Here is a 21911-nt window from a genome sequence, read left to right on the forward strand (position 1 = left end):
GAAACTGTGTGGTCTTCTTTACTTTGCGCAGTTCATCTTCTTGCTTCCTCCACTTCCGTAACATTCATTAATGTTGAATTGTCTCGTAACTGCTCTATTCCCATTTTAAGCATCGCCTTAAGGATAAATTGCATCTAGTTAGTTAATCTTCCGTTTTAAATTCATTACTGCTGTTATTGTGGCTGGTGAATCTTGGCCATTTTACTATTAGTCATGAAATAGAGCTGGCGGTTAAAAGCTGACGTCACGCTAGTTGCTTCCTTAAAACAAGTAGTAATGTCGCAATGACTCCGTCTTTTACATCTGTGTTTAGTGGCTACTCCAACTTTTTCATAAATTGTATGTGTATAAAAATATATGACCACTTGTGTAAAAATGTTTGTATAATACTTACATCCTTGAGTTTCAGAGGAAGGTAGAGTATTGAGCCATCAAATGCCATGACAGCTCCGATGGTCGATTGGTGATCTTTCATCATGCCAAAACGCATCGACATGGATTCAATATTTGGTCTGTTGGTTTTTTTTTGTGTGGAAAAGACATTTTTACTCACATTTTATTAGATGCAATCATATATTCAGTACATATCATTAGTGTCCTATAACAACCATGTAGTTCTTTTTTAACTTTTTTCTTCCATGTACAAATACAAAGAATGTATAATCCATTTGATGGACACGTCCGACAGCTAGTGGAGATACTAAAAAAACTAACTATATTTTCATGAGTCATTAACAACACAGTGTTGACAAAATAACCCTTAAGTGGATTCACAGAGTGGTCATAGGGCAGCAAAAATATAAACAGTAAAACATAGAACATATTCTAATATTAAGAGTACACAAACAACATTTTTAGTCATTTTTTAATGCACCGTATTTTCCGCACTATAAGCCGCACCTAAAAACCACAAATTTTCACAAAAGCTGACAGTGCGGCTTATAACCCGGTGCGCCTTATATATGGATTAATATAAATATTTATTTTCATAAAGTTTCGGTCTCGCAACTACGGTAAACAGCCGCCATCGTTTTTCCCCGTAGAAGAGGAAGCGCTTCTTCTTCTATGGTAAGCAACTGCCAAGGTAAGCACCCGCCCCCGTAGAAGAGGAAGCGCTTCTTCTTCTACGGTAAGCAACCACCCGCCCCCGTAGAAGAAGAAGCGCGCGGGTATTACGTTTAATTTCCTTTGTGTGTTCCATGTTGATATACGACTCCATGCGCGCCCACATCACAGATGGTGTCAAAAAACAAGTGAAGCACACAAATACAACACTCGCCGTCATTCCGGGTGGATTAACCAAAGAACTCCAACCGCTCGATATTGGTGTCAACAGGGCATTTAAAGCACGACTGCGAACGGCGTGGGAACAATAGATGACCGAAGGCGAACACACCTTCACTAAGACAGGGAGACAGCGCCGGACGACATACGCCAACATCTGCCAGTGGATCGTAAATGCCTGGGCGGATATTTCGGTCACAACTGTGGTCCGAGCTTTCCGGAAGGCAATGACTTCGACGAGACGGAGCCGGCCATTTTGGATCCCGTATTCGCCCAACTTTTTAATTCGGACACCGAAGGAGAAGAATTCGAGGGATTTATGAATGAAGAATAACTTCAGAAAGTGAGCGTTATGTTTATTTTGTGTGTTGTGACATTAACGTTCGAGCAACATTAAGTTATTGATGTTATTGCTCTGCACTATTTTGAATTTTACTATGTTTGTGATTGCACATTTGCACATTACCGTACATTTTGGGAGTGAACAGAGTTGTTAGAACGCTGGTTTTTAATATATTATTAAAGTTTAACTGACCTATCTGACTGTTTTTTTGACATTCCCTGTAGCGCAGTTAGATGCGGCTTATAACACGGGGCGGCTTATAGGTGGACAAAGTTTTGAAATATGCCGTTCATTGAAGGCGCGGCTTATAACACGGGGCGGCTTATGGTGCGGAAAATACGGTATGCTAAAGTATAAAAATATGTCCATATACAAAGAATAAGTCAATAGTAAATGAAACTTACGTAAATGTCACATGGTACTGATAGATAGCTTTGTTCTTGCAGTGAATGGAAATGTAATTGGAGCCAATTGTTACAGGATTTCCTTTGGATCCGGCCTTGTTGAGCGGTGTACTATCCAAGAAAATATACACACAGCAACATCATCTTGATATTAACAGCAAGGGAGGAGGTTTTACAAACATTTTCTAAATTAGCATTCTAGGTAAACCATAACATTACCAACCAGATTGCCCATCCCATTACATTTAACTAGGGCTGCAACAACTAATCGATTAAATCGATTATAAAAATAGTTGGCGATTAATTTAGTCATCGATTCGTTGGATCTATGCTATGCGCAGAGGCTACTTTATTTTTTACTTTTATAAACCTTTATTTATAAACTGCAACATTTACAAACAGCTGAGAAACAATAATCAAAATAAGTATGGTGCCAGTATTCTGTTTTTTTCCAATAAAATACTGGAAAGGATAGAAATGTATTTTGTCTCTTTTATCCGATTATTAATCGATTAACCGAAGTAATAATCGACAGATTAATCGATTATCAAATTAGTTGTTAGTTGCAGCCCTACGTTTAACAGTCTTAAAAATATTACAACAACAGTGAGCGGTAAACCATTTTTTAAGTGAAAATTCTTACAATCGCTGGACTGTCTAAACAGACGTTATTACAGTGTTTACATGACATACATTAACGTTTTCTTAGGCCATGTCCACACAAACTCAAGTTTAAATTAAAGCTGCAAGCAGCATTAGTCGGGCCCGCGTATTTGGCAGGTGTTAGTCCTAAGTGTCCCAATACTTTTGTCAAGTTTTAGTCCCAAGTGTCCCAATACTTTTGTCTACTTTTAGTCTGAAGTGTCCCAAGACTTTTGTCTAGTGTACCTACCTTGTCTGCATTGTGTGGGCACGTTGGTGCTTCCTGCTTTTAAGCAGCCATCTTAAAAAAACAGCAGCGCAGCAGCATCAGCGCAGCGGTTCTTTGAAGGGTCATAAAATCAAAACCGGAGCAGGTATTAAAACGCTGTTCTGTTATTTTATACACAAGGGTTTAATCTCTCTCCTGTGTTAGTTTGAAGCCGAAACGACAAACGCGCTCAGAGGAGATAGTTTTTGAAGGAAGGTGACCGGTTTTTACAAAAAATTTGTTTTGAAGGGGAAATTGCAAACTTCCTGTTGATTTTTGCTGGGGGTTGTCAATATATGAAATGTAGGTCTAAGTGAGACCTACATAGAGGTTTTTGTTTCATGTCTCTCTGACCTTCCCAGTGGGAGTTACAGGCAGTTTTGTCATTTTTTTCTTCCGAGGAGCAGTTTTTTCTGCGTTTTATTCAAAAATTGCGCTAGAGCGCAATTTTGAGATTTGGTGTTAGTTTTTTTTATTAGATCGCAATTTTTGCTAGTCCTGATGTGTGTGTTCAGTTTGGTGAGTTTTGAAGCATGTTAAGAGGGTGAAAATACAGCTCAAAGAGGCAAAAGTTACTGTTTTTAGTACTTTTTTGTCTTGAAGGGGGAATTGCCAACTTCCTATTGATTTTTGCCCGAGGAAATTAATTAATGAAAAGTAGGTCTAAGTAAGACCTACATAGAGGTTTTTGTTTCATGTCTCTACAACATTCGTACTGGGAGTTATAAGCAGTTTTCTTTCTAGGGGGCGCTAGAGCGCAATTTTGAGTTTTGGGGTTTGGTTTTTTGATAAAAAGTTTTGCCGTATATTACTGATGTGTGTGTAAAATTTGGTGAGTTTTGAAGCATGCTAAGGGGGTCAAATTACAGCGCAAAGTTGCGGAAGAATAATAATAATAAAACCTTACAAATTCAATAGGTCCTTATGTCCCATTGCATAAGGACTCCCTTTGGGAGTCCTTATACAATGGGCCATGCGGGCCCTAAAAATGCATATCCAAGGTTAAAACGAAGTCCAACCACACAAGTATAGTTCCAAAACTGTCTATGTCTACACACAAACGGATACACTCGCTGTCATGCACATTTTGTCCAATCAGAAGCCTGGAAAGAGCAGCAACAGCTGACTTGGTGGCATTACACCTGTGTTATGTTTATTTTGACATACCAGATGTACAATGACATGTACATTATCTTTAAAACCAGCCTGCACTTACACAGAGCCCTGGGAACAATATGAATCTTTTTTTTTAAGTGTTGAAAGCACGTATGCACGCCTTTGCTGCTGAAACCCAACACTCGTAGGATTATAACATGGTGATGTATGACATGTGCAGTGAAGTGTACATTATTTCTAAAACCAGTGCACACTAACGAGCAAAGGAAACCGTTTTGCATGTTTAAGTGCATAAAGCGCAAAAAAGTGCATGTGCGGCGCAAATTTCTTGTGGAGTTATAAAGCATTTAATCATTGATATAGTGATAATAGGGGTGTAATGGTACGTGTATTTCTATTGAACCGTTTCTGTACGGGGGTTTCAGTTCGCAGGTGTATTAAGTAGCGTACCGCACGTTGTGTAAACAATGCACATCGAGGCACAACACACGGCATGCTAGCAGCGACCGGGCTAGAACAACATGTAAAAGCCAGAGCTGGAAGACCCTCCTGTCTCTTTAAGATCTCCCGTTTGGGAACACTTTGCATACCTGCCAACTTTTGAAATCAGAAAAACCTAGTAGCCAGGGTCCAGGGGCCGCAGGCCCCGGTAGGTCCAGGACAAAGTCCTGGTGGGGGGTTCAGGCTTCGCCCCCCCGACGCAAAATGATTATTAGCATTCAGACAGGTTAAAATGTTGCTAAAACCATCACTTTTCTATCAGTCACAGTGACTTTTCAAAACAAAAATATTACAGCAAAAATCATATGGGTTGATTGACATGTTTATTCTGTAAGCTAACTTCAATAGTTTGAAATTATTTTGACAGTCAATGCCAGTTATCATGTCAACCTTTCACAAGACTTCAATTTGTTAATTGAAAGTATAAACAGTATAAACACTTTTTACAGTAAACAAATGGTAAAACAGTACTAAACAATTCCATTAAAAAAAAATTTGGTGTCATTATTAACTTTCTGTCCAAGCTTGTATAATCTACTGCCTTGTTCAATTGTAAAAAATATTCTGTGCCTAAAATTCACATTTCTATCACAATTATCATACTGTAAACATGGTAAGCTAACTTCATTAAAATTAATAGTCCTGTCAATAGCATGGAATTACAATTCAAATGTAGTTTTTTTGTAAGCCTTTCAAAAGAATTCAAAATATGAAAAATTCATGAAAATTAATTGAAGCCATCAGACACTTGAAAAGTGGCACATCACATCTCTAATGTAATCATTTGAACTTTTCAACAGAAATAGCACTGCAAAAATATTAAGGACATACTTCTGTATTTTGGTAGTTATGCTGTCAACATTTAACAAGATTTCTTCAACTTGGACTTGAAAGCATAAATAGTATAAACACTTTTAACAGTATAACAGTACTAAACAATTCCAATAGATAACATTGGTGTCATTACCTTTTTGTGGCTAAAATCCAAATTTAGCAACGGCATTAGACTTGTGTTTTTTTGTCCCAACGTGGTCTTTTACATCGCTAATTCCTCCGTGTCCGATCGAAAAATCTTGTTTGCACAAGGTGCAATTCGCGTAGTTTTCACCCTTTTTGGAACGGATAATTATTCCCGGATAGGCTTTTGAATATTCTTCACGGAATGACTGCAGTTTTCTTTTCGGTTTAAGACTCGTATGCGATTTTTCTCCGGCTGATTCCATGATCGTTCGCTCGTTTGGAAACAATGGCAACAGGTGCCTCGTGCTTGGCAGCGGTGCTATAAATAGCCTCGCGCATGGCATTCGGAATGGCTCGATAGGAAGTTACGGGAAGCAGTGTCGATTGTCATTGTTGTTACGCGATTTCGTGAATAAAACTTAAAAAAATTTTTTTTTTTTAAATTAATGAAAAACCGTATTTTTTATCACTGCAACCGTAACCCGGAATAGGTTGATGAAAACCGTACTAATTACGGGAAAACCGGAGTAGTTGGCAGGTATGCAGTATTATGCTGGTAAACGTAAAAGGGCACAACTAAACAGACAAAAAATAAAATTCTTACTGGACTGTCTCCATTTCCATTGCTTTCTTTTCTGCCAGAATGGGGTCTTGTATCTCTTCAGCAGTGGACGCTAGGGACACAATTCCTCAATCAAATTGGCATTTAAAAAGTATCTCTTTCCCTTAAAATAAAACCACTAAATTACCCTTGTCATGTCTTTATATGGGTAAATGCAAGACCCCCCCGACCCCCAAGAACAAAACAAAACCCGGCAGAATTATTTCCTGCACTGTAAGCCTATTACCCCTGATTTCCACTTGATGCATAACGGCTGCCGAATGGCGCTGCCACAGAAAGTATCCGCCAATCCCCACTGCCGTTCTGATGCGCATCCGCCATGCAGCACAGATTTTTACGAGCTCTCATTAGTCCAGGAGTAATCATGTGATAAGGGCAGTTGTAGGAAAGCAAACCACAAACACTTTATTCTGTCCTTCCAGAGGACCAAAAGCAAATAAACTTGGTCCTGCCAAGTTGTGTGGAACGTCTCCAGCTTTGCAGTCTATCAATACCCACAGTACAAACGTCTGTGACTTGACTAATACTTTGCTAAACGAATACTTTTTTTAAATTTGTAGCAAGCAACAACACAACAGTAACATCATCCCTGGCGAGCAAACAAAACCTTATTCAACTCCTGCTAACCACTCTTTTGCTTCCCCGCCCCGTATCAGCTGGTATTGACACAAGATCCCAAAAAGCTGTCCAGGATATGCCTGTAATATGATTACTGTATTTTTCGGATAATATAAATCGCAGTTTTTTTCAGTTCGATTTATACTCTGGAGCGACTTATGTGTGAAATTATTAATACATTACCGTAAAATATCAAATAATATATATCTCATTCACGTAAGAGACTAGGCGTTAGAGATGCGCGGATAGGCAATTATTTAATCCGCAACCGCATCAGAAAGTCGTCAACCATCCGCCATCCACCCGATGTAACATTTGATCAGAACCGCACCCGCCCGTTGTTATATATCTAATATAGACGATGCAAGGCATTAGTGAGGTTATAAAGCTTTTGCCTGTTAAAGAAAGGAGACTGATCCAATGCAGCACAGACATTCGCGTGCCACGCTGTCACGACCCAGACGCACACCAGTGCGCAATCATATGGGAGCCGCGCTGAGCGTTGGGCCCATACCCGGCCGGGTATGGGCCCAACGCTCCAGCGCCATCCATTTTCAGGGCTAGTTGATTCAGCAGGTGGGTTGTTACACACTCCTTAGCGGGTTCCGACGTCCATGGCCACCGTCCTGCTGTCTATATCAACCAGGGTGAGCCCCACCCCTTTCGTGAGCGCACTGCGCGCGGAGTGACCCCTGTTACGCGCCCCCGGCAACAGGGGTGGCGGGCAGGTAAGCTGCGCGGGCGGAGCGCGCGGATGACCCCTGTTACGAGCCCCCGGCCACAGGGGTGGCGGGCAGGTAAGCTGCTTACCTTGTGCGTGACGCCGGCCGCGGCGAAGGTGGACGAGGCGGGGTGTCGGTGCGGTGGGCGCGGTGGTGACCCTGGACGTGCGTCGGGACCTTCTCGCGGATCGCCTCAGCAACGGCTCCCAGTGGGGCCCTCTCGGGGGAAGGGGCCTCGGTCCCGGACCCCGGCGAGGCGTCGGGGGCCTTCTCCGCTCCGTAAAAGTGTCCATCTCTTTTTCTTTTTTTTCTTCTGTTGTGGCATATGCAGCAGGTGCCTGCTCGTTTTTCGTATGTGGGTAACAACATTTAACTATGTATATATATTTCCCAATTGGTTTAACTGCCACCCGCCTGAATCTATTTAAAATCTAATTTTTTTTTATTTCAACCGCCCGACCCGACCCGCGGATAAAATCTAATTTTTTAAAATTTCATCCGCCCGATCCGCGGATAATCCGCGGACTCCGCGGTTGTGCCCGCAAACCGCGCATCTCTACTAGGCGTATATCAGCAATCGTCACACACACACGTCAACCAATAAAAATTTGGCGGGGGCGGGTCATGGCAGAAGTGCATTGTGGAAAAAAAGATGCTACCTGCTACTACTTCCGTACCAAGAAAATGTATCATTTCAACATTGGCGGTAACTTATAAAAACTGAGAAAGGGCTGAACAAACCGGGGGAATGCGCCATGCAACTTTTCTGGATGTCATTGGATGGATCAACAAAGCATGGGCTTCAGTGACAACCGAAACCATCCTGTCCAGATTCAGAAAGGCTGGGATAATTGGAACTGCAACGGACGATGACTCTGACGTAAGCGACGTACCGATAGAAGAGGAAGCGGCACATTGTCTACCTTTGGAGTTGGCAGAGTTGTTTGGAAGCGACACCGAGGAAGAAGATCTAATCAGATTAAGCGATTAGGAGTGACAGATTGTTTGGTAAACGTATAGCATGTTCTATATGTTATAGTTATTTGAATGACTCTTACCATAATATGTTACGTTAACATACCAGTTGGTTATTTATGCCTCATATAACGTACACTTATTCAGCCTGTTGTTCACTATTCTTTATTTATTTAAAATTGCCTTTCAAATGTCTATTCTTGGTGTTGGCTTTTATCAAATAAATTTCCCCCCAAAAATGCGACTTATATATGTTTTTTCCTTCTTTATTATGCATTTTCGGCCGGTGCGACTTATACTCCGGAGCGATTTATAATCCGAAAAATACGGTAATTGGTTTTGAACATGCTGAATCAGCATGTCATCCGTTTGTGTCAACGAGGTCGAATTACATCTGAAAACCTTTAAGAAGTTGACTTCAGGTCCGTCCTCGTCCATTAGGGCGTTTCAAATTGTAAAATATGATCTGCCTTCAACACAGAGTATTTTATTTTGAAAGTAAAAGGGAAAATTTATTTTGTGTTTGTGCATGACTTACTGTCCAACACAAGCAGATTTTATTTTTGGGGAAATGTATTTGATAAAAGCCAACACCAAGAATAGACATTTGAAAGGTAATTTAAAATTAAAGCTGCAAGCAGCGATGGACGGGACCGACTTTGACGGCACATAAAATCCAAACCGGAGCAGTAATTAAAACTCTTTCCTCAACTTTTAATCAGAAGGGTTCAGTCTTTCTCCTGTGCTAGTTTGAAGCCGACACGACAAACGTGCTCAGAGGAGATAATTTTTTAAAAAAGGTGACCGTTTTTTTACAAAACTTTTGTTTTGAAGGGGGAATTGCAAACTTCCTGTTGATTTTAGCTGGGGGTTGTCAATACATGAAATGTAGGTCTAAGTGAGACCTACATAGAGGTTTTTGTTTCATGTCTCTACGACATTCCTACTGGAAGTTACAGGCAGTTTTGTCTGAGTTTTCTTCCTAGGAGCAGTTGTGTCTGTGTTTTCTTCCTAGGGGGCGCTAGAGCGCAATTTTAAATTTTGGGGATGTTTTTTTTTTTTTAATAGATCGCAATTTTTGCCAGTCCTGATGTGTGTGTCCAGTTTGGTGAGTTTTGAAGCATGTTAAGGGGGCAAAAGTGACTGTTTTTACTAAAATGTTGTTTAGAAGGGGGAATTGCAAACTTCCTGTAGATTTTTGCTGAAGGATGTCAGTGTATGAAATCTAGGTCTAAGTGAGACCTACATAGAGGTTTTGTTTTTGTTTCATGTCTCTACGACATTCCTACCGGAAGTTACAAGCATGTTTGTCTGTGTTTTTTCCTAGGGGGCGCTAGAGCGCAATTTTGAGTTTTAGGGTTTGGTTTTTTGATTAGATCGCAATTTTCGCTAGTCTGATGTGTGTGTCAAATATGGTGAGTTGTGAAGCATGTTAAGGGGGTCAAATTACAGCTGAAAGACGCGGCGGTATAATAATAAAGAAAGAAAAAATAAAACGCACGAAATACAATAGGGTCCTCTGTCCCAAAGGGACATTGCGGTCCCTAATAAATAAAGAATAGTGAACAACAGGCTGAATAAGTGTACGTTATATATGAGGCATAAATAACCAACTGGTATGTTCACGTAACATATTATGGTAAGAGTCATTCAAATAACTATAACATATAGAACATGCTATACGTTTACCAAACAATCTGTCACTCCTAATCGCTAAATCCCATGAAATCTTATACGTCTAGTCTCTTACGTGAATGAGCTAAATAATATTTGATATTTTACGCTAATGTGTTAATCATTTCACACATAAGTCGCTCCTGAGTATAAGTCGCACCCCCGGCCAAACTATGAAAAAAACTGCGACTTATAGTCCGAAAAATACGGTAGAAGCTTTGCATATATCTAGCTCAGCGATACGGTATTGTACAGGCATGGCGCCTCCGTGCACAGAATGGCCGTTAGCAGTAGAAACTGACACACTGACTAAAATGGAAACAAAGAGTTCGTCGCCATTCTGCATCCAATGGAAATCCGGTGTTAAGTCTGATCTATGATTTAACGTGTTATTATCCTCATAATCTCCCTCAATTAGCACAAATAAAGACTAGACAATATGTGACTGATATGTGCACATGCTTTTAGACAGATTACCTGTGTCAGCAATCTGAGAGTGAACATATACGGCAGGTTCAGAGGTACGAGAACCGATATCGAGAGGTAACGGTGGAGGAAATAAAGGAGATCCTCGTGCCATTCCAGGAGGGGGCATTGCTGCTCTTCCAAGCCCCACCATCATTTTGGGGAAATCTTGGCCAAGAAAGCTGTAAAAGATGTCATGCCATGCCAGACGTGAGTGAAAATTTGTATTAGTACATTAGTTTTGAATACATCCGCATACCTGCCAACTTTTGAAATCAGAAAAACCTAGTAGCCAGGGTCCAGGGGCCGCAGGCCCCGGTAGGTCCAGGACAAAGTCCTGGTGGGGGGTTCAGGCTTCGCCCCCCGACGCAAAATGATTATTAGCATTCAGACAGGTTAAAATGTTGCTAAAACCATCACTTTTCTATCAGTCACAGTGACTTTTCAAAACAAAAATATTACAGCAAAAATCATATGGGTTGATTGACATGTTTATTCTGTAAGCTAACTTCAATAGTTTGAAATTATTTTGACAGTTAATGCCAGTTATCCTGTCAACCTTTCACAAGACTTCAATTTGTTAATTGAAAGTATAAACAGTATAAACACTTTTTACAGTAAACAAATGGTAAAACAGTACTAAACAATTCCATTAAAAAAAAAATTGGTGTCATTATTAACTTTCTGTCCAAGCTTGTATAATCTACTGCCTTGTTCAATTGTAAAAAATATTCTGTGCCTAAAATTCACATTTCTATCACAGTTATCATACTGTAAACATGGTAAGCTAACTTCATTAAAATTAATAGTCCTGTCAATAGCATGGAATTACAATTCAAATGTAGTTTTTTTGTAAGCCTTTCAAAAGAATTCAAAATATGAAAAATGAATAAAATTAATTTAAGCCATCAGACACTTGAAAAGTGGCACATCACATCTCTAATGTAATCATTTTAACTTTTCAACAGAAATAGCACTGCAAAAATATTAAGGACATACTTCTGTATTTTGGTAGTTATGCTGTCAACATTTAACAAGATTTCTTCAACTTGGACTTGAAAGCATAAATAGTATAAACACTTTTAACAGTATAACAGTACTAAACAATTCCAATAGATAACATTGGTGTCATTACCTTTTTGTGGCTAAAATCCGAAAAACGTTGAAAGTTTTCCACTTGTATCGCTAGCAACGGCATTAGACTTGTGTTTTTTTGTCCCAACGTGGTCTTTTACATCGCTAATTCCTCCGTGTCCGATCGAAAAATCTTGTCTGCACAAGGTGCAATTCGCGTAGTTTTCACCCTTTTTGGAACGGATAATTATTCCCGGATAGGCTTTTGAATATTCTTCACGGAATGACTGCAGTTTTCTTTTCGGTTTAAGACTCGTTTGCGATTTTTCTCCGGCTGATTCCATGATCGTTCGCTCGTTTGGAAACAATGGCAACAGGTGCCTCGTGCTTGGCAGCGGTGCTATAAATAGCCTCGCGCATTTAAAAAAAAAATTTTTTTTAATTAATGAAAAACCGTATTTTTTATCACTGCAACCGTAACCCGGAATAGGTTGATGAAAACCGTACTAATTACGGGAAAACCGGAGTAGTTGGCAGGTATGCTATAGCCGCCCTTAACAGCAGGCCCGACCGACCCGTCTGACAAGCCTGTAAATGTGTGTTGGTCATGTATGATGTCTTTTTGTTATTTTTTGTGTGTGTGATGTGTAATGTCTAGTGTTTAAATGTACGGCAGTGACAATGAATTTCCCCAAGGGGACCAATAAATCTAAATCTAAATCTAATCTTAAATATTTTTGTGGGCTGGGTCATTATTTTAAATCACACTCAACCATAAAAGACGAATGTGAATAGGGATGTCTGTAGTTAATTAGTATGTAGGAGAAAGGACAGTCAAATGGTCCTACCTGCGCCCTCTGCCCATGACTCCTTGTATGAGGCCACTGATCTGTTGCCCACTGGAAGCCACACCTGCAGCACTTGGCTTCTTTAGCTCTTCCTTTTCACCAGCTGCTCCTCTTCCTGCAACAATTAACATACATTTTCCACGGTTAACATAAAACAGCAATAAAGCGAGAAACTGTATAGGTGAGGTTTTAATACCTGTTGATGACATAGCAGTACAAAGCATTTTTGTGGAGACAAATGAGTGACAAGTCCACAGGTTGGACAGTATTGGGTACAAGTCTTTACCTGATTAGTTTTGCAACATTCCGTCACTGAAAATTTCATGAAGGTATTGTTTCTTTAAGTGCAAAATAACAGTGAATATGAAAGCTATTTATCTGGGAGTTGTATTTGTTAAGTAACAGCAATCTTATTGTGAAGGCCAGTTGGTTTTTCTAGTGTTTTGTTAGGGAGATAAAGATGTTCCCAAAAGTATCTCTCTAGGATGGCTGCGGTCCTTTTCTTTAGCTGCGATTTTATTTTTCCCAACCATCGGTCAGCAGAAAGAGAATGTGAAGGACATTTTTCACTAATTGCACCGAAGCTACTAAATGAAAAAAATGTATGTGCAGATTTAGGTTGCAATTTGGAGTGTAAACTAGGCTAGTCTAAGAGAAAGGAGCCATAGACAATTGTACCTAGCCAGGAGAAACCCATCTGCTTTGACTGAACGTTGCATTATCTCATACCATTAGTAAAAAATATTATAAATAGTTTTTCCATGAAATTCCCACCGTCCTTTCTTGGTTTATTCACCTAACAAAAACATTGCACACTAAAATACTTGAAACAAGCGCATCAATATACAAACCCCGTTTCCATATGAGTTGGGAAACTGTGTTAGATGTAAATATAAACGGAATACAATGATTTGCAAATCATTTTCAACCCATATTCATTTGAATGCACTACAAAGACAACATATTTGATGTTCAAACTCATAAACTTCATTTTTTTTTTGCCAAATAATAATTAACTTAGAATTTCATGGCTGCAACACATGCCAAAGTAGTTGGGAAAGGGCATGTTCACCACTGTGTTACATGGCCTTTCCTTTTAACAACACTCAGTAAACGTTTGGGAACTGAGGAGACACATTTTTGAAGCTTCTCAGGTGGAATTCTTTCCCATTCTTGCTTGATGTACAGCTTAAGTTGTTCAACAGTCCGGGAGTCTCCGTTGTGCTATTTTAGGCTTTATAATGCGCCACACATTTCAATGGGAGACAGGTCTGGACTACAGGCAGGCCAGTCTAGTACCCGCACTCTTTTACTATGAAGCCAGGTTGATGTAACACGTGGCTTGGCATTGTCTTGCTGAAATAAGCAGGGGCGTCCATGGTAACGTTGCTTGGATGGCAACATATGTTGCTCCAAAACCTGTATGTACCTTTCAGCATTAACGGTGCCTTCACAGATGTGTAAGTTACCCATGTCTTGGGCACTAATACACCCCCATACCATCACACATGCTGGCTTTTACACTTTGCGCCTATAACAATCCGGATGGTTCTTTTCCTCTGTGGTCCGGAGGACACGACGTCCACAGTTTCCAAAAACAATTTGAAATGTGGACTCGTCAGACCACAGAACACTTTTCCACTTTGTATCAGTCCATCTTAGATGAGCTCAGGCCCAGCGAAGCCGACGGCGTTTCTGGGTGTTGTTGATAAACGGTTTTCGCCTTGCATAGGAGAGTTTTAACTTGCACTTACAGATGTAGCGACCAACTGTAGTTACTGACAGTGGGTTTCTGAAGTGTTCCTGAGCCCATGTGGTGATATCCTTTACACACTGACGTCGCTTGTTGATGCAGTACAGCCTGAGGGATCGAAGGTCACGGGCTTAGCTGCTTATGGCAGTGATTTCTCCAGATTCTCTGAACCCTTTGATGATATTACGGACCGTAGATGGTGAAATCCCTAAATTCCTTGCAATAGCTGGTTGAGAAAGGTTTTTCTTAAACTGTTCAACAATTTGCTCACGCATTTGTTGACAAAGTGGTGACCCTCGCCCCATCCTTGTTTGTGAAAGACTGAGCATTTCATGGAATCTACTTTTATACCCAATCATGGCACCCACCTGTTCCCAACTTGCCTGTTCACCTGTGGGATGTTCCAAATAAGTGTTTGATGAGCATTCCTCAACTTTATCAGTATTTATTGCCACCTTTACCAACTTCTTTGTCACGTGTTGCTGGCATCAAATTCTAAAGTTAATGATTATTTGCAAAAAAAAACTTTTTTTTTATCAGTTTGAACATCAAATATGTTGTCTTTGTAGCATATTCAACTGAATATGGGTTGAAAAGGATTTGCAAATCATTGTATTACGTTTGTATTTACATCTAACACAATTTCCCAACTCATATGGAAACGGGGTTTGTATGTTATAGTTATTTGAATGACTCTTACCATAATATGTTCCGTTAACATACCAGGCACATTCTCAGTTGGTTATTTATGCCTCATATAATGTACACTTATTCAGTCTGTTGTTCACTATTCTTTATTTATTTGAAATTGCCTTTCAAATGTCTATTCTTGGTGTTGGATTTGATCAAATAAATTTCCCCCAAAAATGCGACTTATACTCGAGTGTGACGTATATATGTTTTTTTCCTTCTTTATTATGCATTTTCGGCTGGTGCGACATATACTCCGGAGCGATTTATAATTCGAAAAATACGGTATATACAAGTAGCCCTCAGTGCAGAGGGGCTCGCTGAATTTCATGTTGCAGACAAAATGATTTTGCCGCATTTAACAGTGGTTAGATTACTACATCTGAAGGTAAAGTTACAATTGTTGGCACGTTTTGAAAATAACTTTTCACACACACAAGAAAATATGACAGATGTTGCTCTCCCCAAGTCTTGTATACACACCTATGGGTAATGTTCCTCTTCCCCATGAGGCCATTGAGGGTTCTAAGCCAATTCCTCTTATCATGGAAACCAGCGTAGATCCTTGACCATGTGTAGGGAAATCCACCTGCAAATAATGTAAATACTACTTTTCAAAATGTAAACTTACACCAAACAAATACATCCAGGCTCCCATTACCTCTTTTCTGGCCAGGTCTTCTTGTGTAAGGGCTTGCTCCATCATTGCATGAGTGGGTGTTTCTGCACAGAGTGGCTCTCTACTAGGAAGGATTGTGCTTCTTGATGCCCCTACTGTTGGTTCTGTTGCAGAAGAGAGCCACCCTCTTGCTCGACCAAGCCCTCCATCATCAGGCTGCAGCCCTCTCGCCCGTCCAGCAGAGGTGATACCTAGTCTTTGACTTTGTGAGTTATCAAAAGGAGTGATAAAACCTCTGGTTCGTCCTACACCGGTTTCTATACCGCGTCCACGCCAGGGAAGGCCTGGCATTGGTGGCCTGTTTGGATCCATTTTGTAAACTCGAGATATATGTTACCTGCAATTGGGAAAAATTATTGCAATTGGGAAAAATGATTGAATTAGAATAATTTTTATAAGTCTTCACACCTGAAAAAAAAAAAGTCATATCACTTTAAAACCACTATAAGCTGTCCAACCAGTGCTAAATTAAGTGTACATACTAGAGATGCGCGGATAGGCAATTATTTCATCCGCAACCGCATGACAAAAGTCGTCAACCATCCGCATCCACCCGAATTAACATTTAATCAACACCGCACCCGCCCGTTGTTATATATCTAATATAGACAATGCAAGGCATTAGTGAGGTTATAAAGCTTTTGCCTGTTAAAGAAAGGAGACTGATCCAATGCAGCAATCATCTGGGAGCCGCGCTGAGCGCACCTCCAAGCGCGTGGAGGTGCGATGTCCCTCGCACCCGGGCTCGCGCCCGAGGCTTCAGCGCCATCCATTTTCAGGGCTAGTTGATTCGGCAGGTGGGTTGTTACACACTCCTTAGCGGGTTCCGACTTCCATGGCCACCGTCCTGCTGTCTATATCAACCAACACCTTTTCTGGGGTCTGATGAGCGTCGGCATCGGGCGCCTTCGGTTCATCCCGCAGCGCCAGTTCTGCTTGCCCCACCCCTTTCGTGAGTGCACTGCGCGCGGAGTGACCCCTGTTACGAGCCCCCGGCCACGGGGGTGGCGGGCAGGTAAGCTGCTTACCTGCTGCGCGTGACGCCGGCCGCGGCGATGGCGGACGAGGCGGGGTGTCGTGCGGTGGTGACCCTGGACGTGCGTCGGGCCCTTCTCGCGGATCCCCTCAGCTACGGCTCCCGGTGGGGCCCTCTCGGGGGAAGGGGCCTCGGTCCCGGACCCCGGCGAGGCGTCCCTTCTCCGCTCCGTAAAAGTGTCCATCTCTTTTTTTTTTTCTTCTTCTGTTGTGGCATATGCTGCAGGTGCCTGCTCGTTTTTCGTATGTGGGTAACAACATTTAACTATGTATATACATTTCCGAATTGGTTTAACTGCCACCCGCCTGAATCTATTTAAAATCTAATTTTTTTTAAATTTCAACCGCCCAACCCGACCCGCGGATAAAATCTTTTTTTTTTTTTTATTTCAACCGCCCGAACCGCGGATAATCCGCGGTTGTGTCCGCAAACCGCGCATCTCTAGTACATACCATCTTTTTCTGTCTACAAGCCGCTACTTTTCCCCCACACTTTAAAGCAGGGGTGTCAAACTCAAATACAGAGTGGGCCAAAATTTAAAACTGAACAAGGTTTCAACAAGGTTCAACAAATTGACCCCTGCCCTAGTATATACAATAATATAAACCAAGTCATTGTATTTCATTTAGGATTATTTCATATCTTCATTTAAATAAAAATATATTTTTATCTTTTTTAGATACAGTCAATAAATAATGTGAACATGTATCATTACATGGAAATCGAAGAGAACGTGTTGTGGATGATTGTGGACTGGGAATTTTTTTAATTTTATTTTTTACACATTTAAAAAAAAAAAAAAAAAAAAAAAAAAGTTTTTCCGACGTATTACATTTTAGACGATTTCTCTTCTTAGTTATTATTTCTCCGGCTGTAGAAAAGAGCCGCTCACAGGGCACAGAGGAGGCGTCAGTGCGACACAGTTGGCGTATCGGTCACGTGACCAAAACAGCTCATGATCGGTCACGTGACTTTCTAAAAGCGGTACGCGCACCGACACAGGGTTTTGCTCTATGAGCTCGACGCATGCGCCGATGCATCGGTGTTGCCGGACCCATCACTATCTGGAACACTCTGCCCCTCCATGTTCAAACTGCTTCCACAGTGGAGTGTTTTAAGTCTCGTCTTAAGACCCGCTTTTATTCTCTGGCTTTTAACACTTTGTGAGTTGTGTGGTCCTCTGTGTTTTTAAAATTTTGATTTACTGTTTTAATTGGTTTTACCCTTTAAAATCGTTTTTAATCATATTTATTTTATATTGTTTTTATATACGTCGATCATAACATTTTATTAGAGCGTATCAAAACACGTATTGGTATGTCAGACTTAGCCTTGTCGTGGTTTAACTCTTATCTTACTGACAGGATGCAATGCGTCTCCCATAACAATGTGACCTCGGACTATGTTAAGGTAACATGCGTAGTCCCCCAGGGTTCGGTTCTTGGCCCTGCACTCTTTAGTATGTACATGCTGCCGCTAGGCGACATCATACGCAAATACGGTGTTAGCTTTCATTGTTATGCTGATGACAGCCAACTCTACATGCCCCTAAAGCTGACCAACACGCCGGATTGTAGTCAGCTGGAGGCGTGTCTTAATGAAATTAAACAATGGATGTCCGCTAACTTCTTGCAACTCAACACTAAGAAAACGGAAATGCTGATTATCGGTCCTGCTAAACACCGACATTTATTTGATAATACCACCTTAACATTTGACAACCAAACAATTACACAAAGCGACTCAGTAAAGAATCTGGGTATTATCTTCCACCCAACTCTCTCCTTTGAGTCACACATTAAGAGTGTTACTAAAACGGCCTTCTTCCATCTCCGTAATATCGCTAAAATTCGTTCTATTTTATCCACTAGCGACGCTGAGATCATTATTCATGCGTTCGTTACGTCTCGTCTCGACTACTGTAACGTATTATTTTCGGGTCTCCCTATGTCTAGCATTAAAAGACTACAATTGGTACAAAATGCGGCTGCTAGACTTTTGACAAGAACAAGAAAGTTTGATCATATTACGCCTATACTGTATATACCTTTATATACTTATAAACATACCTATACTGTATATACCTTTATATACTTATAAACATACCTATACTGGCTCACCTGCACTGGCTTCCTGTGCACTTAAGATGTGACTTTAAGGTTTTACTACTTACGTATAAAATACTACACGGTCTAGCTCCGTCCTATCTTGTCGATTGCATTGTACCATATGTCCCGGCAAGAAATCTGCGTTCAAAGAACTCCGGCTTATAAGGGATTCCCAGAGCCCAAAAAAAGTCTGCGGGCTATAGAGCGTTTTCTATTGGGGCTCCAGTACTATGGAATGCCTTCCCAATTAGAGATGCTACCTCAGTAGAAGCATTTAAGTCCCATCTTAAAACTCATTTGTATACTCTAGCCTTTAAATAGACACCCCGTTAGACCAGTTGATCTGCCGTTTCTTTTCTTTTCTCCTCTGCTCCCCTTTTCCTTGTGTTGGGGGGGGGGGGGGGGGGCACAGGTCCGGTGGCCATGGATGAAGTGCTGGCTGTCCAGAGTCGGGACCCGGAGTGGACCGCTCGCCTGTGCATCGGCTGGGAACATCTCTGCGCTGCTGACCCGTCTCCGCTCGGGATGGTGTCCTGCTGGCCCCACTATGGACTGGACTCTTACTATTATGTTAGATCCACTATGGACTGGACTCTTACTATTATGTTAGATCCACTATGGACTGGACTCTCACACTATTATGTTAGATCCACTATGGACTGGACTCTTACTATTATGTTAGATCCACTATGGACTGGACTCTTACTATTATGTTAGATCCACTATGGACTGGACTCTTACTATTATGTTAGATCCACTATGGACTGGACTCTCACACTATTATGTTAGATCCACTATGGACTGGACTCTTACTATTATGTTAGATCCACTATGGACTGGACTCTTACTATTATGTTAGATCCACTATGGACTGGACTCTTACTATTATGTTAGATCCACTATGGACTGGACTCTTACTATTATGTTAGATCCACTATGGACTGGACTCTTACTATTATGTTAGATCCACTATGGACTGGACTCTTACTATTATGTTAGATCCACTATGGACTGGACTCTTACTATTATGTTAGATCCACTATGGACTGGACTCTTACTATTATGTTAGATCCACTATGGACTGGACTCTTACTATTATGTTAGATCCACTATGGACTGGACTCTTACTATTATGTTAGATCCACTATGGACTGGACTCTCACACTATTATGTTAGATCCACTATGGACTGGACTCTCACTACTATGTTGGATCCACTATGGACTGGACTCTCACTATTATGCTAGATCCATTATGGACTGGACTCTCACTATTATGTTAGATCCACTATGGACTGGACTCTCACTATTATGTTGGATCCATTATGGACTGGACTCTCACACTATTATGTTAGATCCAGTATGGACTGGACTCTCACTACTATGTTGGATCCACTATGGACTGGACTCTCACTATTATGCTAGATCCATTATGGACTGGACTCTCACTATTATGTTAGATCCACTATGGACTGGACTCTCACTATTATGTTAGATCCACTATGGACTGGACTCTCACTACTATGTTGGATCCACTATGGACTGGACTCTCACTATTATGTTAGATCCATTATGGACTGGACTCTCACTATTATGTTAGATCCACTATGGACTGGACTCTCACTACTATGTTGGATCCACTATGGACTGGACTCTCACTATTATGTTAGATCCATTACGGACTGGACTCTCACTACTATGTTGGATCCACTATGGACTGGACTCTCACAATATTATGTCAGACCCACTCGACATCCATTGCTTTCGGTCTCCCCTAGAGGGGGGGATTACCCACATATGCGGTCCTCTCCAAGGTTTCTCATAGTCATTCACATCGACGTCCCACTGGGGTGAGTTTTTCCTTGCCCTTATGTGGGCTTTGTACCTAGGATGTCGTTGTGGCTTGTGCAGCCCTTTGAGACACTTGTGATTTAGGGCCATATAAATAAACATTGATTGATTGATTGAATACATTTAGTAAGAAAATAATTACTTTGACGCAAATAGTTTTCAGGTGTTCGCGGGTCTCGCGTTTGACACATGACGTCATCCTACCTATTTGTGACAATTTGGCCTGTCTTTGACTTTTTGACCTTCATAGAACAAATAACATGTATTTGGATAGCATTTGCTCCAGTACTTTATTAAAAATTAATCTGAGCCTAAATAGGATTACCTAAGTAAATGCAACTGGTTTAAAAAGAAAAGAATAGGAGTAAAGCTACAACGAGCTAGCATCCTGCTAACAGCATGGTAATATAGCAACATGACAAGGCGGAAAAAGGTCGGAAGGCGCCTTGTTTTCAAGGCTTCTTTATTTTGAAATTAAACTTCGAAAACGCGAAATGGCTAAAAATCTCCCGCGTACAGTTTTAATGAGGCCAAGTACACCGGAAACTACTTAATTATTAGATTGAGACAACATGGCGGGCTTTAACGTTAGCTGACAACCACACCTAATTACAATGCCACGCCGCACAATTGTACATTTCTTACACATTATCTCACTCCAGGAAACCAAATGAAGAGTAAGTACTCACGTTTAGATGCTCGAGAAAGACTCCTGAAGTTTAGGAAATGAAGGAGCCAAATTTCACCCAACCGCCAACTTCAACTCAATGATGATACCAGTCTCCTGTATCGCTATTGGACAATCAACAGACAACGCATTGATGATACCAGTCTCCTGTATCGCTATTGGACAATCAACAGACAACGCATTGATGATACCAGTCTCCTGTATCGCTATTGGACAATCAACAGGCAACGCATTGATGATACCAGTCTCCTGTATCGCTATTGGACAATCAACATTAACGCATCGTTTTTCTTCTTCTTCTTTTGTTTAGTGGCAGTTGGCAAGCAACCTTCTGGTGCGCATTAGCGCTACCTACTGAAATGGGGATGTGGACCGAGGTGGATCCCCATAGGCGTGTTATAAGTAGACTCATCATTGGCTGCTGTGACGCGAGAAATTTGGCCGCCATCTTGAAGTGGTGACGAGGAGCCGGCGAGCAGCCTCACCTGACAGTTGACAGGTAGAAAACCAAGATGGTGTCCAGCGTTCCCATGCTCAAATGAGCAGGGTTGAGAAGTATATATTTAATATATATATGTATATATATATTCAA

General features: G+C 41.0%; 1 protein-coding gene across 2 annotated transcripts in view; it reads right to left on the reverse strand.

Moving 5' to 3' along the window:
- Window positions 1-21500, reverse strand: part of piwil2 (piwi-like RNA-mediated gene silencing 2) — a 71521-nt gene extending 50021 nt beyond the window's left edge. The window contains exons 1-8 of one of the 2 annotated variants that reach the window (XM_061985883.2): window positions 21321-21500; window positions 15621-15975; window positions 15443-15548; window positions 12517-12631; window positions 10607-10776; window positions 6123-6192; window positions 2032-2142; window positions 395-512 (exon numbers count right to left, since the gene is read on the reverse strand). In XM_061985883.2, the coding sequence (XP_061841867.2) occupies window positions 395-512; window positions 2032-2142; window positions 6123-6192; window positions 10607-10776; window positions 12517-12631; window positions 15443-15548; window positions 15621-15950 (1020 nt within the window). In that variant the 5' untranslated portion in view covers window positions 15951-15975; window positions 21321-21500. The remainder of the gene's footprint in view (window positions 1-394; window positions 513-2031; window positions 2143-6122; window positions 6193-10606; window positions 10777-12516; window positions 12632-15442; window positions 15549-15620; window positions 15976-21320) is intronic. The other variant, XM_061985884.2, reaches the window with a different exon arrangement.
- Between the last annotated feature and the right edge of the window lie 411 nt (window positions 21501-21911).

This window comes from Nerophis lumbriciformis, linkage group LG12 (assembly GCF_033978685.3).
Source record: "Nerophis lumbriciformis linkage group LG12, RoL_Nlum_v2.1, whole genome shotgun sequence".
Taxonomy (NCBI): domain Eukaryota; kingdom Metazoa; phylum Chordata; class Actinopteri; order Syngnathiformes; family Syngnathidae; genus Nerophis; species Nerophis lumbriciformis.